The 27,897-nt window shown below is 40.7% G+C and overlaps 1 protein-coding gene across 1 annotated transcript; it reads right to left on the minus strand.

Annotated features, from left to right (window-relative positions):
• On the minus strand, positions 1-27,841 carry polr3b (polymerase (RNA) III (DNA directed) polypeptide B). Its single transcript, XM_028586098.1, has 28 exons — positions 27,625-27,841; positions 27,270-27,302; positions 26,010-26,066; positions 25,861-25,925; positions 25,645-25,720; positions 24,249-24,349; positions 23,835-23,926; positions 23,461-23,578; positions 22,416-22,524; positions 21,438-21,560; positions 17,549-17,665; positions 17,332-17,466; positions 16,014-16,175; positions 15,387-15,587; positions 13,998-14,160; positions 12,085-12,238; positions 11,722-11,796; positions 11,508-11,606; positions 11,262-11,389; positions 9,525-9,734; positions 9,221-9,379; positions 6,633-6,750; positions 6,334-6,476; positions 4,140-4,243; positions 2,654-2,820; positions 1,025-1,138; positions 733-906; positions 1-402 (listed from the first exon to the last, which is right to left on the minus strand). The coding sequence occupies exons 1-28, from the start codon at positions 27,694-27,696 to the stop codon at positions 273-275; spliced, it is 3,399 nt and encodes a 1,132-aa protein (XP_028441899.1). The 5' UTR covers positions 27,697-27,841; the 3' UTR covers positions 1-272.
• Between the last annotated feature and the right edge of the window lie 56 nt (positions 27,842-27,897).

The following is a 27,897-nucleotide window of genomic DNA, read 5'->3' on the forward strand; positions in this document are numbered from 1 at the left end:
TGATTGAGAAATATTTTTTGTGTTTATTATGTACACATAGAAAAACATAATGGAGAGAGAGTATCAACATAAATGAGAAACTTTACATTGTTTTGGTTGTGAACATCAACAAAAATGTCAAAATCCAAATTTGTTAAAGCTTTAGCCTGTTTCTTCCTGGTCATTCAAAGCTCTAACATCTTTTCCAAATCAATCTGTTTCATTCTTTGTAAACTATATCTCTAACTCGAAACCTTTCACTCACATAGACTGCATTTCTGGCCCTGTCCTGATCACTCGTTGTAGCGCGACAGTTTAAGTCGGGGGATGATGTTCATGGACTGCAGCTCCTGGAACAGCAGCTTGCAAGCATACGGGATACGCAGGGAGGAAACGTGGCAGGAAGACTTACAGTAGTGACACCTGGAAGATAGAAAGTGAGAATCAAACTGGAGACAAACCAGCGGAATAACGACTGGACTTCCATCAGATCTAAGGACTAGTACAGGTTCAATAGCTGTCAAAAATGTTTTGTTTATAGATTCAGTTTGTAACCAATCCTGTGATCGTATCAGACATCAGTCATATTTACAAACCAACATCTCGACTGTTTCTTTACCCTGTTGTTGCATCTCACCACACAGGAGCTTTAAGGCACCTACAATAACCTACTAGAAAGGTTAGCCTGTACATTGTTTTCCAGGAGAAACTGATCGGCAGGTTGGCAGTTGACGACAGAAGTGTTCAACTTACCACCCAGAATATCCCAACAGGCCGCACTGCCCACACACGTCCACCTCAAATGCGTCACTGGAGATCATGAGGCGCTCCAGCAGCAACATGCTTGCTCCGTAGCCAATCAGACAGTCACGTTCCATCTCGCCCAGACGCAGACCTCCGTCTCTGGAGCGACCCTCCGTAGGCTGTCTGATAGTGGGACAGAAGTATAATAATGTCACTATAGTAACAGAGATGTTGGTATATGAGAGCAACACGGTTTTATTTGTGTTATTTCTATATACTTTCTTATAGGACTTGTTATTACCTGGTGAGAACAGCTCTGGGTCCTCGGGCTCTCGCGTGCATTTTGTCGAGCACCATGTGCTTCAGTTTCTGATAATACACCGGTCCAAAGTAGATGTAAGCCTCCAGAGGTTCCCTGAAGAAAACACGTAGATATCAAGCTAATGCACCCATCAACATCTAGTCAACACAATAGTTCTGAAGTGGGGTTGTATTGAGGTACAGTGGATAGGGGTCGGCATGCCCCCAGTTTGGAGAAGCAGACAGGAGTTACCAGCATGGAAGGTTAGGAATGCACTGCTGTGGATGGAAAGCAGCAGCTAAATCTATTTAAGCCACCTAAAGAAAATCAATATCAGTTTAAATATATGCTTTATATATAATATTTTCACCGCTTTACCTTGCCGTCAAACAGCCCTTTACGGTGGGGAACCGAAGCAGTTATATACATCGATACTCTCTTCAAAGTCACCAGACTCCTTTGACAAAAACCTTTTACCTTGTAGAACACAGGAGTTGATGGTCTACCGCTACCTTGCTCAGTTAGTTAGTTTGTTAGTTCCTAACCCTGTTAAAACAACAAAGTCACACAATAACACAAACTAACCAACTACGCAAGGTAAAATTACTGTTTTTGTCATTAGAGTGTGATGACTTTGAAAAGAGTGATATAACGGCTTCAGCTCCCCGTTGTAAAGGGCTGTCTCATGGCAAGGTAAAGAAGTGAAAATATAAATATAGCGTACACTTAAACTGATGCAGACTTTTTTTTTTAAGTGGCTTGAATATGTTTATTTGCTACCCCTGTCCACAGCAGTACACCGTTTAACTTCCATGTCGGGACTCCTGCCTGCTTCTCCAAACTGGGGCGTGGCGACTGCCATTTACTGTAGGTAATACATCGACTATGGAGAAGTATCTCATGCAACCCCACTTCAAAAGATCTGAACTATTCCTTTGAAAACACCCAATGCTGAAAACAGTGTGAGGACAATGGTGCATTCAGGTGTCTCTGGGAAGCTCAGACACCCTACATTTGACAGTTGGCTGCCAAGTTGCAATGTTTTTACAAGCTATGTTGTTGGAAAATCAAAAGCAAAAAACAACAGTATGGCTGGAACTGTAGTTCAACGAATTAAACAAGCTGATTGGTTGATCCCAATATATTTCCTTTTGGGAGGCAGATTTAAAACACTAAGAAAAAAAATGTATGAAGTAAAACTTCAATGTTAATGTCTGCGAACAAAACCCCTGCATGTCCGCCTGTGTGCAGCCCAGATAGGCAAATGCGGACTTTGTGACAAGGATAATTTATGAATAAAATAAAAATACATTTCTTGTATAATCAAAAAAGGGTTGATCTTTAGCAGCCAACTCTTTAGGAATCCAATATCAATTTCCTTAAAGACACCAACAAGGACGAGTTATCAAAACAGTCTCTGTTTACAACTGCATAACCATGAAACCATGACATTGCCCTGAGAAAGGGATTCAATATGTCAGTGATAATGATTTTCTATCACAGGCTAGTTTTAGGTCTTCACAAACTCTTACTGTAAAGAAAGAAAGAAACAGCCATTACAAAAACAACTAGTAATGGGATGTATGTTTGAGTTTTGTTCAATGGGATGAAACATAAGCTCTTTATTACCCAGTGATTCCTGAGGTGACGTAGTCCTTGCCCTGGTAGTTGTATCCATAGCGAATGAGATCCTCGCATACATCCTTCACCTTGCTGCCGCCGAAGGCCGTACCATAGTGAAACCGTCCGTCCAGGACTCCCGCCTTCCCAGCCAGCAGTTCAATCAACTTTCCCACCTGGCACAATCAGACACATTCTCTGAAGTCCTCAAATGTAACAATGTCTCTGTTCATAAGATACATCTTTTGTGACTTACACTCTCTCCTGGTAACAAATGTTGATGTTTTGGGTGAGATTAGATTACACATGTACCCCTTGGGGTGGGACCGGCGGTCTAAGGATGACTGATTTCAACAATTCCACTGAGGTCGCACCCAGAGGACCCCTGACCCCATCACATAAAAGGAAACACCTACTCTCATTTCACTCTCAGGCCACAGAAACATCCTCCAGAGCCAAACATTTCTGAGTCTTTTCCATGACGACGACAGCGAGCAAACACACTGGCACTGACAACTTCAGCAGTAAAGATCATTCAAGTTTTTACAGTGTAAGGGACAAAAAGCAGGCAGAAGCAGGGCCAAGTTTCATGTAATTTACATTCAGCACCATATTACGGTTCACATGTACTGTGCATGTTTGATAAAACTTCAACGCATTGCTACAGGCGGCGGCTTAGCTGGCAGCCGTCTCCGCAGCAACAAATATCTGTTTGTGAACAGTAAGATTGCTGCTTAGCGGTGTCAATGGACGTGTGCTCTGGAAGCCAATGATAAGTCAAAGAGAAAAGGAGCGGGGATAATGAGGGTTTTGTCTCAGAAGAGTCGACACAAACTTATGAAGAGTGACGGTCAACACAGAGATAGAGGATTCAGACTGAACTCACAAATAACACAAATAACTGTCTACAGGTTAGGTGTCAAATTACCAAATTTAAATTCAAAATAAAAGTTGATTGGACCTATCAGACAAATATGAGAGCTGAAATGATTATTCGATCAACTTTTTATTTATTTTTTAAAGATTATTTTTTGGGGCATTTTAGGCCTTTAATTGACAGGACCGCAAATCGGAGTCGAACCCGGGCCCGCTGCGTCAAGGATTAACCTCTATATATGGGCGCCCGCTCTACCAACTGAGCTATCTGGGCGCCCGATCAACTATTTATTTAACAGAAAATGATTTCCCAACTATTGTGATAATTGATTCATCATTTGACTCTTTTCAAACAGAAATGCAGAACACTGATTCCAGCAGCTCCAATCTGATAATTTGTTGCTTTTCTAAAACAGACATTTTATAGACCAAACGATTGATCGATCAGTCAAGAAAAGAATCATCTGATTAACAAATAATCTAAATAATCGTTAGTTGCAGCCCATATTTGAATACATCACCTTTGTTGCAATTGTTATTGGTATTTTACAGCTAATTTGTAATAAAAACAATGTTGTTAGTTTGAGCCCAAAAAAATATGTTCTTCCACAGTTCGTACCGTCATTCTGGAGGGATACCCGTGAGGGTTCATGATAATATCTGGACAGATGCCCGTATCACAGAACGGCATGTCCTCCTGTGGAACGATGAGGCCACAAACACCTGATACACACACACACACGCACACGCACATGCACGCACACACACACACAGAAAAGAAAAACATATTGAAGTCAATGCACACATCTGTAAACACAGCAGCATGACTGTACTTTCACATAAATCGCAGAGGAAGCACAACAACAATTTATGTTGCAAAAATTTGTCCATTAAGTAATGATTCAACAAAATATTTTTAGGTTATTTATCAAGCAAAAATAACCAAAAAGTCAAACCAGCTTTACCCACTAACCTAACAGACAACATCATTTTGACTAACATCTAGTAAAACGTTTTGTTGTGTGTAATGCTGCAGGGAGGTTTTGTGTATACCTCTGGCGGAGCATGACATTTCCATACATATGTGGACAGACAGGGTCCTCTTTTGATTCACATGGTGTGGGGGACAAGCACCCTGGTAGCCAGGAGTTTAAGTGTGAGTGCAAATGTTTGCTGAGGGGCCGAAGCACTCTCCCCTGGCTAGGGTAAACATATTGTAGGCCCATTTGCAAATGAAAAAAAGAGAAAGAGGAGAGAAGTGAAGGAGGGCAGGAAGTGTAGGAAGGTGCTTAGCTTGACAGGGAGACCGGGATTACACATCCATGACTTTCAGTTTAACTCAGAGGAAGTGAAGGGGATCAACTGGAGAGGAGAAATTGAATCCGTGCACGTGGGAAAAATTCACTATTAGCCGACCAGTCAGGGCCACAGCACACAGCAGACTGTTGATGCCATGCAGGATGTAGTAACAGGATGTTGACTGGGAACAAGTACAGCGATTTACTGGAAAGTCATCCAAGAGCAGGAAGAAGGTGAAAAGAAAAGAAAAGAGAAAAGGCGAGTACGGCAGAGCCAGAAGAAAAGGTAAAAGGGGAAAATAAAAAGAAAGAAAAGGCAGTACAAAAAGTTAGAATATCAGGGTAAAAGTAGGATAAAGGAGGAAAGAGAGGAGGAGGAAAGAAAGTGGAAAATGGAGGAGAAGGTGATTGGAAAGACCTCAGAGAGAGAGAGACACTAGTTCCCATAGCAGACATCCTCTGTGTTGTTTGTTTTGTGTGAAAGTGAATGATAAAAGAGGCATGAAATCAGCAGAGAAAGGCAAGACAACAGCAAGGGTCCATAGCCCTCCATCACAGCTCATACAGCCCCACGCTGGCGGCTCGCACAATGGGCCCCTACTACTGACAACCCCTCCACCTCCTCCCCCATCTCCACAGCTGTGTATGTGTGTGCGTGTAAATGATTAACTTATTCTGCTCTGCTGACCAGGACTTATGAGACTAGTCATGAGTAGCTGGGAGATATATTGCTGCAGCTAAAATAAAATAATAAACACTTGATTTAGGATTCAGTTTGAAATATTTGTAAAACAATAAAATGTGGTAAATTCTACATACATAAACAACCCCACTGGAGCAAAAGAATTAGTTTAACAAATATTTGTTTATTCTAAAGTAGCTATGAACACCTTCACGTAACTGCAAAGAGCTCTGATTAAAAAGCCGTAAATCAGTAGCACATCTGGGGGTTTCCATCCAGATCACCAGCTAACCCCCTGGCGACCCCTCTCTCTTCGTCACCATCTGAGACAGAAGACATTGTCCCATCCTGAGCTGACCGCCCAGTGGCCACCACGTTAATGAGGAGAGTAAATTATGCATGGCGCCAGTTAGCTTTTTGATTAAAACATCATACAAGCCCTCTATAGGGGAGGTGCTGCAAAACAATGGAGGTTGTAAACACTTTTTCTCCAGTAGCAGTAGAATACTGCTGGGGTGTAATAAATTTGCATAGTCTGGCACAGGACAAAGAGCCAATTAATTGAAAAGAGCTCTTGAAAGATGAGGACAGGGGGGCAGTGACAGAGCAACAGCTACTGGGACTTGACTCAACAAATGTTTAGGCACAGAGACGACCAAAGTTTTTTTCCCCTGTCACTTACAATCTTTCATGACAGGCTCAAATTTGGTGCTCAAAGCAGTGAATATTAATGCAGTCCTCTTTTTTTTTTTTTTTTTTTGCACATTTAGGTTTGAGCTCAACATGCTGCTCTTTTCAGATTGAATATGGTGTGACAGTGAGTAGGTTGGCACCTTTCTGTCCATGCCGACTGCTGAACTTGTCTCCTATCTCTGGTCTCCTGGTCTGCCTTAAGAGGATCTTGATGAGGAAAGCATCTTCAGCGTTGGATGAGATCATGACCTTCTCGATGTACGAGTCTGTTGAGCCCTTATAGCTGCAGAAATAAAATGTGATTGTCTTTACAGCAGGATATGCAAGAAATCAAAATGTTTTAGTTGTTGTTTTTTTTTTTTACATACAGAAATTAAACAGGTGGGTCCACAGCAAGGTGGGTAGGTGGGTGAGGTGTTGACAGCTGTAGTGCACTCACCTGATGGGCACGTCTCTGTACTGGGGCTGGCCTGGCAGGGTACTGCCCTCCAGTGGTGTTTGGGTGACAGTCGGCATGGACTTGTTCACCAACACCTGCTTGTTCTCCACTTTCTCACCTGTGCCACACACAAGATATATCACACAGTTTATCACAGTTTTAGGATGGCCTGCCCAAGCTTTCACATGCTCTTATATGATGGGACTCTTACCCCACACTCCTTTTCAGAAGGAATTATGTTACTTTCTGAAACCAAAACAGTCTAAATTACATTACATTATTACAGTCTAAAATCTGGATGAAGTTCTGAATGACAAGCAGAAAAGACAAGCAAAGATAGACGGCCTCTCCCTTCACACCAACTCCATGTTTTTGAATTAGACTTGTTACCAGCCATGACTAGGGTTGGGTACCGGAACACGGTTCCGACATAAACAGTAATGAAAATTTCGGTGCCGGACTTTTTTTTTTCCCCCCAGAAGCATTGCTGCACGGGACGCTACTTTACCATTAGCTAGTATTTGGATTAAACACAATGGTTAAAATGCTGACAGCTTACATTAAGTGGTGTAAAATGTGACTGTACTTCCCTGTAGAGGATTCCAACACCGGGACTTAACAGTCTGACTGCAGCTGCGTTGTTGGAAAAACAACACAGACTGTGCGTTCACTTGAAACTCGCCAGCCTTGTGGTGCATTCAAAGTTATTGTAAAATCCCCTTTTCCCATCTTGTGCTTTTTTGGCATTTACCAGCAATTTACTGGTGAAATAAGTTAGTTATTACATTAATCAATCATTTAATTTTGACCATATGGCCTTAGCAATAAACAAGCCGTTCTTTAATGTCGCCAACTGTCATTTTGTGTTCCTTTTTTTACATTTTATATTATATACATTATAAATATATAGATACTGTATATTTCGGTTCAGGCACTGGCACCGTTTTAAAAGTATCATTTTAGCACTGGTATCAGAAAAAACCCAAACGATACGCAACCCTAGCCATGACAGTGATTCAGGTAGTGTTTTCAACTTGTGAGTATGTGTTAGTGTAAATGTGTTTGTGTGTTTGTGTGTGTGTGTGTGTGTGTGTGTGTGTGTGTGTGTGTGTGTGTGTGTGTGTGTGTGTGTGTGTGTGTGTGTGTGTGTGTGTGTCATCATGGCAATGAGGTCCTGGAGACACCTACTGTAGCAGGAACTACAAGACAGGTATTTTAACACCTGTTAAAATACCTCTGTTGTAGTTCCTGTTACAACATATGTCTGTGGCCAGACTTTGTCACCGTGATAGTGTTGCAACCAAAAAAAAAAAACTTTACAGATGTGTAGGCGAGATCAAAATGAAGGCCAAGCTCGAAAATGGGTGTGGTCAGAGCAACAGCCTTGGGCCCCCAACTTTAGACCCCTGGCCCAACAACCGTGGAAGATACAGTCACAAAACCTTGCAGGTGTGTAGTTGAGATCAAAAGGAGGGCTCAGTTTCGAAAATGGGTGTGGTCCAAGCAAGGGTGTAGGGAAGGGGCCTCCGCACTTTACGCCCCTGGCCCAATTAGGCGTTGCGGCTGGTGTGATCCCATCGCAAGATAGTCTTTTGTTTGGTTTGATAAAAAAAAAAAAAAAAAAACACAGGCATGGGCAGCTATGAGCACATCCATTCTGTTATCTCTGCCATCTATTTCGCAAGGATACCACCGTTGCATTTGTAACTAAGCTCAGCCCAAGATGATTGTAATTGGTATAAAGAAATACAAGCAAGTCAGAGAATTTTTTTCACCTATCCCAGAATGGTTAACTGGTGCAGCTAGACCATACTCCAGCACTGACACAGCACTGTGGAGATAGGTCTGGCAATGCAAGACTACCTGTGCATTACCTTTGTATGAAAATGAAAACGTCCCCCTTTATTTACTTTCAAACAATTAAATGTAGGCAAGCACATTAAGTGTTCTAATTAATTCTCTGCACAATGACAGTGTCCTTCATTTGGTCGTTGTGTGTTTGTACGTAGACACAAACTGAAGCTGTGATAAAGAAAGCCAGATACTCTGCTAATGTTGTAAAGTCATTAATCAGTACTAGACTGAGGTATTTTTAAGACTCCAACAAATGGAGACCTTAGGCTCCTTTATTTTCTTGTAAAACAGTGAATCTTTAATTGTGAGCTATTCTGTTTATGACTTCTTGCCGAAAATCAACCAATAAAGCAATTACAAATTGTTTATTGAGATTTTTAAAACTATAACGCTACATTAATCAACAATTATTTACAAGATGTTATCATGGTTTCATTTCTTCATTTTTATGATATTATTTCGGTTTAATTACTGGTAATATAACAGTAGGCTGTAAGAGAGAACACTACGGTACGAGTGGAGCGCATTTAAACACCTGAAAAACAGCAGTTACACTGCTCACTGTGTGAAACATCAATACCTAGCCAATGCCAGCAAAGTAACTGGACAACCTATAAAAGACTGAACATTGAATCAAAATTATTAATGACACAGTCGGTCACATTTATTGGAGCAGTAGTCTGGTAAAGAGCAGCAAGGTATGCTGGGACTCTTGCAGTCCTGCTAGTACTCACCGGGGGAGCAGATGCCATCAGCATCCAGGATGCTGTGCCTCCAGATGGGCTTTCGTGTGACAGCATCCAGCATGGGCCCCATTACCTTGTCAAAGGTCTGGTTGGTGTAACGCCGGAGCGTGCACTTGGCATTTTTATAGACAAGGCACCGGCCAAATCCTGGAAGGAAACATAGAGATTAGGATTTCTAAGCGTCAGCTACCTGAACAGGTTGTTGAGACGCAAACATGTTGTAGCCTTTAGGTAAAAGCCAATTAAAATCAAAATGCTAAAATCCTGTCATTCTCAGACAAACAGCTCTCACCTCTGTCAAGCGAGGCTTTGTTGAGGATCAGAGCGTCCTCAATGTCGTAGCCACTGTAGCTCATCACGGCCACGGTGGCGTTCTGACCAGCGGGCAGCTTCTCAAAGTCAATCAGCTCGATGGTTTTGGTTTTGACCATGGGTTTCTGAGGGTACGCGAGCAAGTACATCAGAGTGTCGATGCGGTTCCTCTGGTTGTAGCCAATAGTTCCTGAAGAGAGGAGACATGACGAGTAGATGAATGCTTGCATAAATAACTTAGTTCTGTAACTCACTCTTTAGTCTGGATCAACATAAGCACATTTCTAGGATAAAGCCTGACATCTGGCGCGATGTAAGGCTTTGCTGCTCACCTTCCACGCTCTGTGTGTTGCCGTTCTCAAAATCCCTTCGAAACGGGAAACAACAACAAACTTTGAGCTAGCAAGCCACAATGAAGACTTATGAAGAAAATTTGGATCGTGCAACAAGGCAGGCGTACTTGGTTCTTTCAGGAAATGATTGGTTTACAAAGAATATGTTATATATGTAATATATATGAATATGTAATACGGCATTTACTATCTAACTGGGACGTTTTGGGCCTGATTGGCGGGATTGCTGTGGACGAAGTACACACAGCGATACACTTGTAACCAGACCTTACTGCACAGCGCTGTGCAGATAGGTCTGGCAATGCGAGACTACTCACTCTCTTGTTAGTGTTTACTGCATGTGTAACATTATTTTTAAAGTCCCAGTGTCAGTGTACACAATGTTTATAACTGTCTGTAAATCAATTATTAGCAGCTTATAGGTTTAATGCTCCTGTTGGGTGGGTTGGGGCTGGGTTTGGTTAGCACCATCTCAGAGCAGCGGAGTGGAAGAACCGGGGTGAGTAATGGCATAAAGCCTGGCCTCCCTGGAAGCCTTGACATTTGTCAGATGCTATTACTTCACAATCAGGCTACAAGCACAGAGTCAGTGATAATAGGCCCGAGCCACACAACCAGATTTGCACATGTATAGGACTGATCACACAAAACTGACAAGGCAGAGGATATTGGGCCAAATATAGTTCCAGTCAGTGTTTTTGTAATAATGGGGGGGAGGGGAGGAAGGGACGGATGGAGGTAAAGCTGTGGGGCGGGGGTTACTGCGGCTCTTACGAATGTTATCAGGGCAGTTTGGGGAAGTTTTGGTTACCAAGGAGCTGTGGGTGCACACTCTGTGGTCTTTCGCAGCTGAGCACACTGACCCCCTGAGCACAGCCAGAGCAGACACAATGAATTGCTAATGACACTCTGGGTGACTGGCAGGGAAAGGGCCTCCGCACACACACAGCACAAAAGAGAACCTACGCAAGCGCCCCATGTTTGATGTCCATGCGCGCACACACACACACAGACACACGAAAAACACTCAATCACACAAACAAATGTATTCTGACAAGAAGTAGACCAGGAGCAGAGTTTTGGGGGAGACGAACCAGCAGGCTGCTTGTATCCATAGTGTTTGCTATTCTAATGTCCTTTTGTATGATTTTAACTTGTGCAAATAAAACTCTAAACCAGCAGATTTAGGAGGCTTAAAATAGTCTTGATGTAAGATTAAATTACTTTCAGTATCTGCGTTTGTGTCTATGCATGCACAGAAGTAACACTGCAGCTGTGTGGAGGATGTTTGAGAAAGGATTTGAGATCTTTACAGTTTAATGACCTGCCTGCTGACTGAAGCTACCTGTTCAGCTGAGTCTTACCCATGGCCTGCTTGCCCATAGCGCACTGGTATGTGTTTCTGGGTGACTGGTTGTGGTGGGGGTAAGGAATGAGGCCAGCGCACACCCCGAGCAGAGTGAAGGGCTCGATCTCCAAGTGTGTTGTGTCTCTACAGAAATAAAAAAAGAAATAAAAGAGGCAGTGAAACCAGCGTGTTGAATGACAAACAAATCAGGAGAACAGTTTCCTATTTTCTAAGTGTGTCAGGTGAGTCACGTGCCACTCACTTGCTAATCATGTGTTCATAAAGAGCGATGTGGCAGTCATTCTCCTCATTGACATCCAGGTACTCCACCAGGCCCTCGTGCAGAAAGTCTTCAAAGGTTCTGGGTCAAGAAAAGTGTGTTTAAGTTATTTAATTAAAAAAAAAAACATTGTCTTTTTCATAATTATCTGCAAACAAATATGCTCTTAAAAACTCCTCCGGACTCCCAGCCTCACCTGTAGCCCTGTGACAGATCTTCCATGTGTTTGTTTTTCACCATCGGCTGTCCCCTCTTAACTATGATGTACGGCCTGATGGAGAACAACACAGACCAAAGCAGAACACTGTCAAACTACTAATGAGAGACTTTTTACATAGTCTTTGTAATAAAACCTCACCACATAGGAAAGAAAAAATATGAAAGGTTCTTGAATTTTACCATTTCAGCAAAGAACTCAAATTCCCAGTATTAGAACAGACCTAGACCTAGCTGTACTAGAGTGTTATACTAGTTTTTGATCACAAAATGTGTCCTAGAGCATTTATTTTTCATGCTTTTTGTATGCCTTGTGTTTAAGTCCAGGTTTAAACTACTCCACCTGCAGAGACGTCCACCATCAGAAGAGATGTAGACGCAGCGGTCGGTCAAGTTGGTGGAGATGGACACAAACTCGTTGATGAAACCCGCCCTGCGCATCAGTCTGAAGGTGCTGACCAGTTTGGGATGATCTCGAATCACACCGAGAATGTTACCTGTTGACATGCACATATTTGACATATTTACATAACCACAAGTTAGTGTGCCACCCACTATCACCTTTCAGTGTAGATACTGGTATCAGTCTTGGAAATGAAGATATATTTTGTCCTGCAACCTTCAAGTGAGTCAGTCCTGTACCCAGGTAACAGTCTTTAAAATGATTGAGCTTTGATTAAAGGAACATTTTGGGAATTACATTTGCTTTCTTATCAGGAGTTGGGTGAGAAGATTGATGTGTTTAGCTAGGCACACTCTTTGACTCTGTAGTTAGCAATGTCGTCACTAATTTCCAGTAATACATTTTTGTAGGTTTTTGGAAGTCATAATCTGCAACCAGTAGTCTTTGAGAGTAAACAAACTGATGCAAACTTCTTTGTTTAATAACTGTCAGATGTATTTGTTTCCAGCATGTGTTTCTCAGTTTGTGTCTAAAGTAAGGTTGCACCCTAGATTTTTTTTTATATATAATTAATTTATCTGTCCATTATTTTCTTAATTAATCATTTTGTCTATAAAATATCAGAATTTCCCAGAGCCCAATGCGACGTCTTCAAATGACTTGTTTCGTCTGAAAAGTCTAAAATGCAAAGATCTTGTGTTTGCTATCGTATAAGAAAAAGAAAAACAGCAAATTATGACATTTAAGAAGCTGGAACATAGTGCTGGGCGATATGATGAATAACTTGTATTTATTATACTGTCCGGAGTACATAGAATAAAAAAACATGCCCGTTTGGCAGTATCATTTTGTAAATGTACATTATTAGCCTTACAAATTGTTTGTGTCACAAATTTTTTTTTGAGCCATGGTGTATTGCCTTGTTAAAAAGAGACCGTTATGGGTTATTATTTATTGCGTTAACTGTTAGTAAGAACAGTACGCAGTTAACAGTGGTCCCCTCTCAATACACATACAGCTTGCCCTGACCAGAGGGCTCTTCGCAGGGAACAATATCGGTGCCGCCCAGCACTACTGGAACACGGCAATGTTTGGCATATTTCCTTGAAAAAGAATTCAAATGATTGACGATCAAAATTGCAATTTCTGTCAAATGACCAATCGACTAATTGTTTCAGCACTTGTCTAAAGAACGATCCATAATGAGTCTAAAAGTTGCAGCAGATAATTAAAGATAAGATGGGAGTAATAAACAGTGAGTACATTATACATTTGGGTCAAATTCGGAGACAAAAACTCACATCCACAAACTTTAAATGGAAATAAAAAGAGAAACAGCATGCATATACAGTAGTGTACTCTGAACCTCCAAGACTGGGGAAAGCAGAGCTCAGGCTGCCTGCAGGGGTTTGTTCATATCAAGTCTGACAGACAAATGACTGGAGAACAGAGGAGACACTGTGCTCTGCCTCTGTGTGAGGGCACATTTGCAGTGAACACACTCTGAAGGGCTTTGACACCTGCTGCTACCAACTAATTAAATGGTATGACAGCTAATATAATTTGACAGTTATCAGTGGAGAGACAAACATATACAGTAATTAAGGGGCCAAGTTCTGACTGAAGAATAATATCCACTGCTGCCATGAAATTAATGACTTATCAGCCGCCCTGCAAAATACAAAATTGCTTTCTGTAAACTAAACAGAATATTTTCTCATGTTCATAAGCAATGCATTCAAAACAGGGAGGATTAAACTTTCTTTTCAAGTGATCTAAAGCAACAGCATCCACTGTTCATTCTCTTTGTGTTTATTTATTTATAAGGCTGCAATGGTGCGGAGGGGTTTTACCATTGAGGAAGACGAGGAAGACGCTTGGGTAGGAGAGCTCCTCTCCACACAGCAGGTTGACGTCTTCTACTCCCAGATTGAAGGCCAGTTTGATGATCGGGCCATCCTCCATGTCGGTGGTGATGTGGGTCATCAGAGCCAAGTTCTTCACCAGACCACAAGCCTACAAACCAAAAACAATAATATAAACCATGTATATATATTATATTATATAGAAGGTTATGTTTGTAATTACACCAAATAACGTTAAAGGATAAATCCTGTGCAAAATGAACCTAGGGGTTAATAACACGTGTACCGAGTCGTTACAGGTGGTGCCATCTTAGGAAAACAGTCACAACCAGTTGAACGACAAATGCCATGCTTGAGCTATGTTACTGGTTACTGGTTACATGGCGTTCATCGTTCGACTGGTTGGGACTGCGAAAAAAACTGGTCACATTCAATTAGCATGAAAACATATGCCAGAGAACGGTCGACTCGGTACATATGTTATGAACGCCTAGGTTCATTTTGCGCCGGATTTATCCTTTAAGCACGACACAAGAATACTGCACAACAGGCCTTTGTGAAAACCACACCAAATCAATCTACAACAATATTTAATTGACATCCAATGCCATTTTTTAAAGAGCATGTGGATAATTTCAGCTCTGTATGGGCTTACCTGTCAATAACTTCCCTCCCGGTTTCTCTTTTTAATGGTAGCTTGTAGTCTTTAAGTATCACAGGAGTGAAAAACAAAAAATCTTCTCAACCTTGAAGGTCCTATTGCTTTTAATAAAGGCCAATAAACTGAAATTTCAAAAGTAGTATATTTGCTTTCCAAGCTCACAATCATGTTCTTTCTTTCCTTCCTTTCTTCCATCCCTTTCTTTCTGGGTGTAGTCTAGAACCAGGGTACTGACTAAGCAGTGCTTTACCTTTTACAAGAAAACTAATGTCATCTGATGGAATGTTTTACACATTAAATATGGTGTTGATCGAAAAAGAAAATGTAATGCAACCTGTATTTTGCCAACAGGTGGGTAAATTTAGCGAATGCACAGGTGTGCCGCATGTGTACACAAGAAATAACAAATAGTGTAATGAATAATGGAAGTCATCATTAGTTGCAGCCATAATTCCTAAAATATGCTGTTGCTTGTGCACTCACATTTTGAACAGCAATTATCATCACAACATACATATCACACTTACAGAATTAAGAAATAACTTTGCACACACATGCTTGAGGGCATGGGGTTCTGTTCCATGCATACAGTACTTTTAACTCTGATTTCAGCATTTTTCAGATATTCAACATGGAGAACTGTTTGCATTCCCACAGAGTTGGTGTTAGTATAACCAGCAGGAACAGCTCAGGTGTGGCTGCTGCAGATCATTCACCTCTCCCTCAGGGGTGTCAGATGGACACAGCATGCCCCATTGTGATGGCTGAAGGGAGCGCGGCCCGCTGACTTTCCTAGTCTTCTCAAACTGGGAGGAGATCCTGGTCATCATGCCAAGAGCCGAAATGAAGGAGAGACGAGACAGGACCTGGGTGACACCCTGACGGTCCATCTTGAATCTCTTAAGAGACCAGTTGCCCTGTGAACAGAAAAGTTACTTTTCTTTATTACCCTGCCTAAATACTTACTCTACTTGCTACTAAAGTTACAACTTTATTCTTGATATAAAAGTAGCTCATGAAAGTAATTTCAAGTTAACCCATGTTCAAATGGAAAAAAGACAATGAATGAATTGTATGAACAATATTTTTCTTTTTTGTGAAAACTATACTCAATGTACACCTACTCCGCTATTCCAAAAGCTTACTTCTAATTCCAGAAGTTTACTTCTGTAGAAGACCATGGGAGATTATATATATATATATATATATATATATATATATATATATATATATATATATATATATATATATATATATAATATAAAATCCCTCTGGGGACAAGGTCCTTTCTTTCCATTTAATTATTTCTTTATAGTTATGGTCTCCGACTTGCCCACACTCACCGTGGATATGGCATTGACCATGCCGTTGGTGATCTGATCCTGCCGCATGTGCTTCACCACATCAAACTGAGCGGCTCTCTGTTTGGGGATGATCTGGTCAGCGATTTTCTTCAGTTCAGAGTTGAACTTCTTAAACAGATCTTCAAACAGCAGAGACAGGAGCTAGACAGGACAGAGAGACATCATCAGTCATAACATTTTTGACATTTAGTATGACTCTCAGATCTACTGGCACCCCACATCTGTTCCTGTCTCTAATCAGCACTGAGGTGCATTTATAGTCAGATTTAATAACCAGGTGTGCCGGCTCACTGATAAGCCTGACCTGGCCTCCATCCCAGGTCCCTGTCCTCCTCTGCCAGGCCTACAGGAGGCAACCTCTCTCACACCCCCCCCCCCGCCCTGTGCATTAGCATACATCAAAACAAACAGGCAGCGCTGCTTAAAATTAATAAAGAAATTAAGCTTCCGTTGCGCAGCCAGGCCAATTAGTAGAATGTCAGGGAACCATAATTGGAGAGTGAGGAGATTGCTGGCGTTGTTAGTGTGTAAGCCCCCTATTGAAAGAGGGCTCTGCACCCCCCCCGCCCCCCCTTCTCCCATCTCCTGCTCCTTATACAGAGCAGGTTGGAGGAGGGGGGAGGGGGGGGAATTAAAGGCCTTAAGACAGCAGTAATTACATTATCAGAGCCGGGCCTGCGGATTAGCTCAATCGCTCCAGTCAAGGCAGCAATTCTATTGTCAGGGTGCTGAAAAATCCCCATGCTTCCACAGGCTCTGGATTTTGGTGCCACCGCATATCTCTCTCCTGACAAAGCCAGGCTGAAATACAGGGGGAGGGGGTGAAAACAAAACAGGGAAAACAAAGCTGAGGGAAAATAATGAGAGTCTTATTAAAAGAAGGAGGCAGGAACAAAGATGCAGGTGAGAGATCAGGGCTGGAGTAGCCGCTGTCCTCTGGTCCAGTGCTGTGATCCATTCACACTAAAGCATGCAAGCATTATTTGTTCTTTTCTATACATGTATTATTATAAACATCAAGCCTGTTTTGTTTTGGAGTGGCCCTATGAGTAAAGAAAAGGTAGAAAACACCTTTATAAATACCCAGTTCAACAGGGTGCCTTTTAATGCCAGAACTGAACTATGGCTCATTTACAATTTCCTGTTGATCAGTTGACAAATTAACAAATAAAGTGAACTTAATAGAGCAGGATGCTTTTGTCATGTAATGTGAAATATAATAAGACTGACTGAATGGGGGATTAAATATGGCGTAATTCAAGCGGTAAATGAGACCACATGGTGCATAGAGGCTTACCTGTCCAGCCAACTCCAGACGTTTGTTGCCATAGTAATCTCTATCGTCCACCCTGTTGTCCCCTTGAGCTAGGATCACCCTCCGAACCATCACAGCCAGGTAGATACACTTAGCCCGAAAGTTAAACTCTTTGACCTACAGACAAAACACAAAATGACTTATACTTTGTGGAATATACGGAGTATAATCCATGATTCTTTTCGGTTGGTTAACATACCGGCACATGTGTGAGGATAAGAGATGCCAAAAGCTCTCTGGCCTCCTCCATCTTGGTCTTTTTGGGGCCTCCCCACATGCGCTGTCTCCGCACTTTATTCCCGAGGTACCTCAGAGCCTGAAACACAGAGCAGCAGATGCAGCACAGGTCAAGGAGCAGGAGAGCGGAGTGTGTTTGAAAATGTATAGATAATGGAGCAGATGTGATATCTGATTTCGAAATGCATATGATAACAATATACTTTTTTTTTTAATCCTTAGATTGAGGAATATAAAAATCATTTTTAACACATTTTTTGGAGGCACGATTAACGCATGTGCGGTCTGTGATTTGGGCCTTGGTCCGCTCTGTAGTTTGAGATATCAGGAAGCAATGAAGCAGTAACGCAAGTATTGTAACTTAAGTAATCGACAGCCCTAGTTTTAAACCCTTTTTTATTTAACAAAATATGCAACAAGTTAATGCATCTGTGTATAATAAACAACTTTGCGTTGCAAAATATAATCTAAAATTAGATTAAGCTCAGGAAATATTGGATCAAAAGGAAGTGAACATGATTTGATTTTGATGGAAACCTTCTGTACCTGAAGTTGTTTCTTTGACTCCAGTAGACATATATAGGGGGAGAGAGAGAGAGGGGGGGGAGGACACGCAACAAAGTTTCTCCACCGGACTCAAATTGGGGACATTGTGAATAACATGGTCACAGTTTTCCATCGACACCCCGCAACTTTTGATACTTAATTTGGTATTCAAAAAGGTATTGAGATTCAAAACCCAGCTCTGACTAGTCTCTGATTAGTTTCTAGTTCTGTTAGCAATGTGCATCTGCATTTAGTGCGTTTGTAGCTAATGTTATTGTAAAATGATTAGCATCTGTGGAATTTTGAAAGAGCACATAAAGCACATGTATCAGGAAGTCAAGTGAATCACACGCACACACACACACACACACACACACACACACACACACACACACACACACACACACACACACACACACACACACACACACACACACACACACACACACACCTGAGTCAGAGTTCCTCTGGAGCCCTCTACTGAACTACAGAAAAGGTCAAAGGTTAATGAGGCTGAAGACTTTTTGCAAGACCACCCACCCTGCCCTCCACAATGCATATACATAATGTGTATATATATATATATATATATATATATATATATATATATATATATATATATATATATATATATATATATCCCTACTGTGTAGTGTGTAGAAACCAACTTATGTCCAATTCAGAGAAATAAAAAAATATATATTATTCGATGAAATCATGCTTCATCATATCTGATTTCTAAGTATATATCACCAGAAAAAAAGAGATGACAGTCAAATTTGGTTTAGGAAGATTACTTATCATAATCTGATAACAATGTTTCTTAAGCCTTATCTGCCTTTAATTATATAGATTTAGGCCTCATTGTGCACAGTACAATGACCAATGAATACCATGAAAAGACATCATGGAGGCTGGCAGACAGAGAAACATGAGAGCTGTGCAGACCGGTTGCTAGGAAGCAAATATGGCCTCATCAATGCATCAGTGGTTCCTCTAACAACATAATCTTTATGAAAAACAAATTGGCCGATTGCATTCATCTGTAGATGTCAAAGAAAATACGCAGGCCTCCTGAATAAACCACCCAAAGCATTACTTGAGTGGGTGGTAAGACAAAACCTTATTCATCTGATCACAGAGTGACAAAGATAATACCTTCTGTAAAAAGACAGGAGCCGCTTGTTTCTGTGTCTCAACAACATCCTGCTCTTCAGACAGAGTCAATGGGCATATTAGGGCTGGCTGATAATTCAATATCAATGTTTAATGACTTCCAGGGGTGAATTATTTGTTATCATTCTACAAATTATTGATTCCAAAATAATTATTCTGAGCATGCAGTAACATCAAAATTGTCTGTGAGTTTATATTTACCGTACAGATATGAAAGTGGTATCAATCTTGTCATCTGTACTTTTTTTTGTTAGAGAGAGATTTAAAACGGGTCTATATCAATGCAGCAGAGGCCAAGATATCTTGATGCTTAGTACCTGCATGGGGCAAGTTAAAAAAAATTCTGGATCCTACTTTTTTTCTAAAGCAACAAATTGCATCTATTAATGAGACCGTCCCTGTCTGGTAAATGCCATCTAGTACCACAGAGGCTCTGTTAAAATTTCTAGTTTAGGCTGAGAAAACCTTGATAACATCAGGGTTATTTTCTCAGACTTTAAAACGCTCCCTCTTCATTGTTTAATGTGATTTTTGATTGTGAAGTGAACTGAATATTATCAAAGGAAACCTTAAAAGTTCTGTGCCCTGTTGCATAAACTACTTTAAGTTTAAAACTTAAGTTTGTCCCTTATGCTAAATATTTCCCTAAGTTTAGGGGTTCATTTAGGAGTTTTGCATAAAGCCTCTTAGTTTGTCTCCTTGCCATCAAGTGTTGGACGAATATATCGGCTATCCGCAATTGGCTGAGTACGTCGGTGGTTGATTTTTGTCATTTTATTTCGCTAATGGTCTGCTCCCGAAGAACGAGTGGGAGCCGGGAAAAACAGCATGTAGAGCTAGCATTTTTTCACGTACTCTGTGAATTAAGGGTTTATTTCAACCAAACCAGAGTTGGTGATTGTTGGAACAATGGAAAGACTCACTAAGAGGGGTTTGGGGAGTTTTATTTTGTTTCCGTATAGTTTCTTTTTTAAAGAGTATATTTATTGATTTCCAAAGAGTCAAGCAACCAAGAATGAAGGAGCATACAACTATGTACCCTCTTACCAATGCACCAATGCAATGCACCTAGTGTGTTTTACGATGAGTTAACAATGCAATTAAGCTAGTCTTCGTGTGGTGAAAGAGACATCTCCTACAACCAACTGGAAAGTCCCACAGGCAAAAAAAACTCAAGGCAATCAACACTCGCAGGTCAGCTGGCAAGGCATGGTTCCTCCTAGTTTGGTAGAGATTTTAAAGATAGACTCACGGTTAAATCTATACTCTACAAGTTGCACTTCGCTCATAGTGTCCAGTTGGTATTCCCTGTCCCGAAGAATGCGTCTTGGTATCTCCCCCTCCTCTTTGATCACCATAAGTTCCGCCATTGTCTTATGTTCCATAAGTCATTTTACTTTAAGAGGCTGGCATGTGTTAAGGACAGGTCATGATTTTCGAATCATCGAATAGTCATTTAATTATAAAAAATGGAATAGTTTATGCAGAACTTTTTTCCGCAGAGCATGTAAGCGGAGAGCAAGCAGCTTTTTTTCTTTTTTGGAGCAAGCGGCGAGCGATTTGAGCGTGGCAGGGTTAAACGAGCGCAGAGCGATATTAAGCGGGGGAGCAGAGGGAACGAACAGATCCGCGAGGAGAGTAAATCCTCATTGCTTCACTCTGAGGAAAATGGTTACTAAGGACGTTCTAACATCGCATAAGGGAATACATAAGTAGCTAACGGAAACATTTAGAGATCAAAGGGTTTTCCCTTACAACATCCTAAGGAAAAAAGATTTCTAAGGCATCCATAGATCCATAGATGAAAAAGGGAAACCTTAGCCTAAGTGGTTTTATGCCACCGGGTACTGGTTCTACTCACTAAGTTTATTTTTTAATCATGCACTTTTAATTTTTGTACTTCTACTTATTTATGTATTAATTCTTTTTAAATTGACATCATTGACTCCAATATATACACCATATTTGTAAATCCAGATGAGAAGAGAATTTAAGCACCTCCTGAGGTTTAGTAGGATACTCTGCGAGTAGTAAACAGACTTGTATGTGTAAAATCAGTATTACTATAGTTTTGTAATAATAATTTCAACCATATCATCCAGCTCTGGCACACATGGACACTGAGGTACCTGAGTCTGTGTGAAGATCTGGGCCTTCTGACATTCCTCCAGGCTCGGGGCGAAGCTGGCCATGACGTGCTCCTCCGTACCAATCATCTGCACTATCTCCTGGTCACTCTCTACGCCCATACCCTGTGTAAATGACCAGCAAAGAATGTATGGTGTGAATATTAATGAATTTAAAACATGAAATGTATTTAACCATCTAAAGGCTTTATCAGTGAGGTGAAATGCACACACAGTAGATATTCTGCAACTAGTAACTGGAGGCATAAGGAGGAGAAGAAAGGAGGAGAAGTGTGTGTACAGGGAGGGAGAGGTGAACTGGGATTCATAAGATTGTCTGACATTTGCTTATGGAAATGTGAAGCTGTGGGAACTGATCTGTCTGTCCCACACTGGATCTGAGGTTGTTTTTGCAGCCAAACACGGAGAGGGACGGGGAAGAAGTCACCCAGAATATACAAGTGCAAAGCAAATAGAGCGAGCATGCAAACTGTGTCCTGTGGATTATGACTTCAGCTCCAAACACTTGACGCTCACAAGACGACATGTTTGGAGGGATTTGTCCTCAGAGGGAAAAGAAGTTAATGATGCCAGCTGGCTAAATGACATTTTCATTGAGAACAAAGGGGGACACATGAAAATGAATCTTATGAAGAATTACCATAACTACTGACTTCACTCAACTACACACTAACCTGCATCAAAACCTCTCACTAAATACATGTATTATTTATGTTGTGTGAAATCATCTATTATTACAGACAATTCAGGAGGCTGTAGTAAAAACAGAGTGAAAAATATAAAGTTATCTAATCAGATAAAGTTACTTTGGAAACTGAAGCTTTTGCTTCAGCCTCTGAGGCAACAACATCAGAGAAAAAAATAACTTCATCTAAAATCATCTAGCTGTCTCGTAGCACCCCCTATTGGATGCTTAGTATCCCTTAGCTGTGTCATTATAACCATCAATAACTCTTTTACCTTGAATATGATGGCAATTGGGGCATCCTCTGACAGCGTGTTGTGCTTCAGGTAGAATCTGCCTTGTTTGACAATCATATTAGTCCTGCTTTTCTTCTCGTGAGTGGAGCTAGGATTAAAGACAAAAAACTAATCAGAGCAGATGAAGCAACAGAAAGGTTTGACAAAGAAAGTCAACGGCTTCACATTGTTCCACTGATCTACAGACATGGATGTAAACAATGCAGATTGCAAAATGCTAATATTGCAAATGTTTTCTGAGGAAGAAATGCAATCATCAAGTTTGTCAGACCTCAAATATACACACTATGGGTTTTGGGGAGAAGCACTGAATACAAACAGAAAACTCCACAAGGCATTAAGTCGCTCCAGTCGTATGAAAGTTGCTCAGTTTTTTTTAAGCCAAAAAAGTTTGACTTGCATAATATTACCCCAATCTTGAGCACTGCTTCCGCACTGTGTGGCCGATAGAGCAGGCACACTATAGACTTTCCCCAGCCAAGCCAGCTAACTTCCAGTTTAGCCCACCGCTAACTAAGAATGTATCCACTGATTTACAGACGTCTCTTTCACTATGTAAGTCAATGAGAAAAAGTCTTTTTGGGGCCCATGGTGACGGACCCGGAAGTTATAATTCCACGGTTTGGCAACTATGTCAAATGGGCTTCAAAGCCCAGCGCTTGTCCCGGGAGCGGAGGATCACCATGGTGACCTATGCTGCATGGCTACAGGTTAACCTCAACCACGGACCAATCAGATCACTCCATCCATCCATCCATCTTCGTCCGCTTATCCGGTGTCGGGTCGCGGGGGGAGCAGCTCCAGCAGGGGACCCCAAACTTCCCTTTCCCGAGCAACATTAACCAGCTCCGACTGGGGGATCCCGAGGCGTTCCCAGGCCAGGTTGGAGATATAATCCCTCCACCTAGTCCTGGGTCTTCCCCGAGGCCTCCTCCCAGCTGAATCAGATCACTGAAAAAAACAATTTCTCCATTCCTTGAATCTGTCACTGACTAAATGGTTAGTGGAGATGTTGTTACTGTACCTGGTAACTGAGGCTCCGACTGCTCCTTTCCTGTCCTGCTCCACAATGATTCGATTCTTGGACAGCTGCTCTTGGATCAGAATGACTTTCTCCTGACCTTTTACAATGAAATAACCCCCTGTGAAGAAATAGAAGATGTCAATCATGTATTGATGTATTTTATGTACATTTTGCAAACTGTTTTGCTTTTAATTGTTTATATTGCTCGTTATATTTTCCTGCCCAGGGACCGCAGATGCAAATTAGCTATATAGCTAACTCTGGCTCAACCAACTTTACATGGCCCCTGTTCAATAAACTAGCAAAATAAGTGAAATGAATTGACAATAATTAGACTGCATTATTGCTCTCATTCTGTGTCATCCTTTGTGCACCTGGATCAAGAGGACATTCATTGAGTTTAGAAACCTCCATGGGCGTCTTTCCTGTGAGAACACAGTTTGAGCTTCGCAGCATGATTGGCATCCTGAGAAAAGCAGAGTTAAATACATTAACAACAAGAGAATATGAATAAGACTACATTATATATAATCGTATTATAATGTATATGGATGTTTTGTTGCCATAATGAAAAAAAACTATAAAAATGTTAACTAACAGTTTGACTTTCATCATCAAGGCTCTCTGAAAAAACTAAACAGGTAGTAGAGTTAAGATAAGCCAAAGTACAGCAGCATGTTCCATGATCGCGACTGATGAAATGGTTTTTTGGCTTGTAAAGTTTTAACTATGAAGGTCACCTGTGCAGGATGTGACACTGTGGGACACATAAAGACAAACTATGATACCTTCCGATGGGCAGTGCATTGCGGATGATTCTCTGACTGCCACGAGTGTACTCGATGTCCACTGTGATGGGTGCTGAGTAGGTCATGTCTCTGAGACGACACTGTGGAAGGACACAGGAACGATGAGTGAAATAAATGTTCATGACATTTGATGTCATTATAGGTTGATGTAAACTTGGCAAAAAAAAGAAACGTCCCTTTTTCAGGACACTGTATTTTAAAGATACTTTTGTAAAAATCCAAATAACTTTTTTTTTTTTCATTGTAAAGGGTTTAAACAATGTTTTCCATGCTTGTTCAATGAACCATAAACAATTAATGAACATGCACCTGTTGAACGGTCAAAAAGACAGTAAGAGCTTGCAGGCGGTAGGCAATTAAGGTCACAGTTATAAGAAAATTAGGAAAGTAAAGAGACCGTTCTACTAACTCTGAAAAACACCAAAAGAAAGACGCCCAGGGTCCCTGCTAATCTGTGTGAACGGCATGGTGCAAGGAGGCATGAGGACAGCAGATGTGGCCAGGGCGATACATTGCAATGTCCCTACTGTGAGACGCCTAAGACCGCGCTACAGGGAGACAGGAAGCACAGCTGATCGTCCTCGCAGTGGCAGACCATGTGCAACAACACCTGCATAAGATCGGTACATCCGAATATCACACCTGCGGGACAGGTACAGGATGGCAACAACAACCGCAAGAACTGGTCAGTCTGGTGCAGTACATGAGGAGGAGATGCACTGCAGTATAATGCAGCTGGTGGCCACGCCATATACTGACGGCTACACCCCCCCCCCCCCCTTTCAGGGACACATTATTCCATTTTTGTAACAATTATTCAGTTTATGTCTTAGTTGTTAAAGCTTTTAATTTTCAAACAAATATTTGCATATGTTAAGTTTGCTTAAAATATAAAAGCAGTTGAAAGTGACAGGTCGTTTCTTTTTTTGCTGAGTATATTTTGACAAATGATTACCAAATATCCCTATTAGGGCTACAACTTATGATTTATTGAAATTATTAATTTATCAGTTTATCTTAAGCAATAAACTTATCCATGAAATCCAGTGAATGTTGCATTCTACTGTAAAACCACAAGAGAGATGTCATCACATTGCTTTTTTTGCCTGATCAACTGTCCAAAACCAAAATATTTAATTAATAATCATACAAAATTCTCACATTTGAAAAGCTGCAACCAGAAAGTATTTGGAATTTTTGATTCCTCATTTCTGAAAATTGTTGGCGATTAACTTTGTGTCAGTTGACAAACTGTCACTAGTAAAAGAAAAAATTTGTCTCTACTAAAAAATATGATGAGCTACAGCTCCACAAACTTTACTGCCAGCAATGGTTCATAATATGTTCTTTATATTACACAACAAACTGTGCTAACCTCATGAGGAGACACTGGTCTGGTTACGTTGAAGCTTTCTTCAACATCAGGCATGCCAACGTAGATATTGAGGTATCTGAAAGGAAAACATAAAAATATTTTCAACGCAAAATATAGAAGCGGCGTCATGTATGTCATTGAACAACCTATATGTAGCATACATCAGAGTTAGATTACTGTTATTTAATGCCAATGATGACGGTTGATGTGACATACTTGAGGTACCACATTGGATCAGCATCACTTGTGATCTTCTCGTTGGCTTTCATTATTTTCTTAATCTGGAAAACAACATAGACATATTTATATAAAGACGCAGCTTTAACAACTTTAACACACACACCCATGTTAGGAGCATGTTTTACCTCCACATTGATGAAATAGTTGAAGGAGTCGATGTGCTGCTTCACCAATCCTTTCACCTTGAAAACACATTGAAAAAAATGGTAAAAATGACAGGGAAACTATAAGTCGATCAACAGAAGAATTTTTGTGACCAGATAAAAAAAAAGGGAAATAAAAATGTTTTAATTGCAAATTATTGCAATTGTTGCTGAAAAGTATCAACATATATCCAGACCCAACATCAGTACTCACATGCTTACATACCATTTACCTTAGTATCTATCCTTTTAATAGTTCCGGGGTGTATAAGGCTATTGTATGGAAGGTTACAAATCAATGAGCAGATTCTAGAGTGATTTTTGTATTATCCTGAAGCCTTTAATTCACTAGATTAAAGTAGAGCTGGGCAATATGACAATTGATGTCTATCTATATCTATTTTGATTGCCGTTACGCAGCAGGACTGCGTAACGGCAATATTTACGTCATTTGGATGATGCTTTAGGTTCTGAGCCATGCACGTTATGTTCATTTTACACTAAAGTTCTTAATTAAATGAGAAAATACTCAGTACTTTCATCTGTCAAGTATTTCATTCACACAGGAGTATATAAAAATAGGCTTTACCATGTGGTTGATCCATATCAAATGACCAGAAAACATGCTATATTGTGATATATATAGTTATTGATATATGAAATTACTAGGGCTGCCACCTCTTAGTCGATTAGTCGACTAATCGGTCGTTTTTGTCTTAGTCGACTAAGATTTCTTTAGTCGATAGTCATTTTTTATGCTTATTCATGCTTAATTACTTATTTCCAAGAAATTTCTGAGCACATTTATGGTAAAAACAAGATTTAAAGTGGTGCTTTTGCAGGATTAATTGTGGAGAAACTCAGTTTTACAGATGGTTAATTAACTACATTTATATTGTGCTTTTCTAGTCTTAACCACCTCTCAAAGTGCACAGCTCTGTCAATTAAATTAACTAATCGATTAGTCGACAAAATCGTATAAGTGTTAGTCGACTAGTAAGAATTTCTTTAGTCGAGGACAGCCCTAGAAATTACCTATATTGGGATCGAAGATTTTAGCAATATCGCCCAGCCCTAAATTAAAGAATAGATCTTTAATGCCATTGTTTTACAACAACGCAATATAAATCATTACTATAAAACTACATATATCGTGATAGAGTATATAGACTAAATATAGGATGAAGTTCAGTAAAATGTTTGGGATACACAGCAGGTGGATTTATACGTGTGTTCTGTTACCTTCAGGAAGGCCGGTAACAGTTTCCATTTATCCTGGAAAAAAAAGAAATAAAAAAAAAAAACACATCAGGTTTTATTGGACTCTGTAGCAGTGAGAACAATAAACATGAACCACCTTTTATTCTGCAACTGTAATTGATGGCTAAAACGTTTTCAAGCTGCAACCTGACAGTTCCCCCGACAAAATGTAAATAAATGTGACACTCGACTGACACAGTGCCTGCAGTTTAGGTTGATATATAGCCCTCCACGATTAAACTAAAGCTGTTTGTTATGTTTCTCTGTGCTAGCCACCGTGTTAGCTTCTCTGCACTCGTGGTGTGAAACTTTCTGTTTTTATTTCCTCTAAACTCACCGCTACAGTGTTGACAGGAGCTGCCAACTCCTGAGGAGTCATGTCACAAAACTCTCCTCCAAGTACTTCCATGGTTATTCCTAATGTTCAACAGTAAACACATAAAACTCTGCTCATAGTGTCAATGGTGGTGTTGACACACGGCGTCGGAAGTCGCTCCAACATGCGTTCCTCTCGTGTGTTGCGCTGTAAAACCTCCGTGCGGACGGAACCAAAAGAAATGTTCCGTTTTTCGTAATTGTCTGGTGCTGGAGACATAATTGTGGTTGCTTT

Source organism: Perca flavescens, chromosome 8 (genome assembly GCF_004354835.1).
Source record: "Perca flavescens isolate YP-PL-M2 chromosome 8, PFLA_1.0, whole genome shotgun sequence".
Lineage (NCBI taxonomy): Eukaryota > Metazoa > Chordata > Actinopteri > Perciformes > Percidae > Perca > Perca flavescens.

Bases quoted from the DNA above. Each gene is read 5' to 3' on its own strand.
- polr3b (XM_028586098.1), bottom strand. From the start codon at position 27,696: ATGGAAGTACTTGGAGGAGAGTTTTGTGACATGACTCCTCAGGAGTTG. The intron at 15,588-16,013 runs GTGAGTGTGGGC...TTCTGTTCACAG, and splicing joins TGGTCAATGCCATATCCACG to GGCAACTGGTCTCTTAAGAG. The intron at 11,390-11,507 runs GTGAGTGGCACG...TTATTTCTGTAG, and splicing joins TATGAACACATGATTAGCAA to AGACACAACACACTTGGAGA.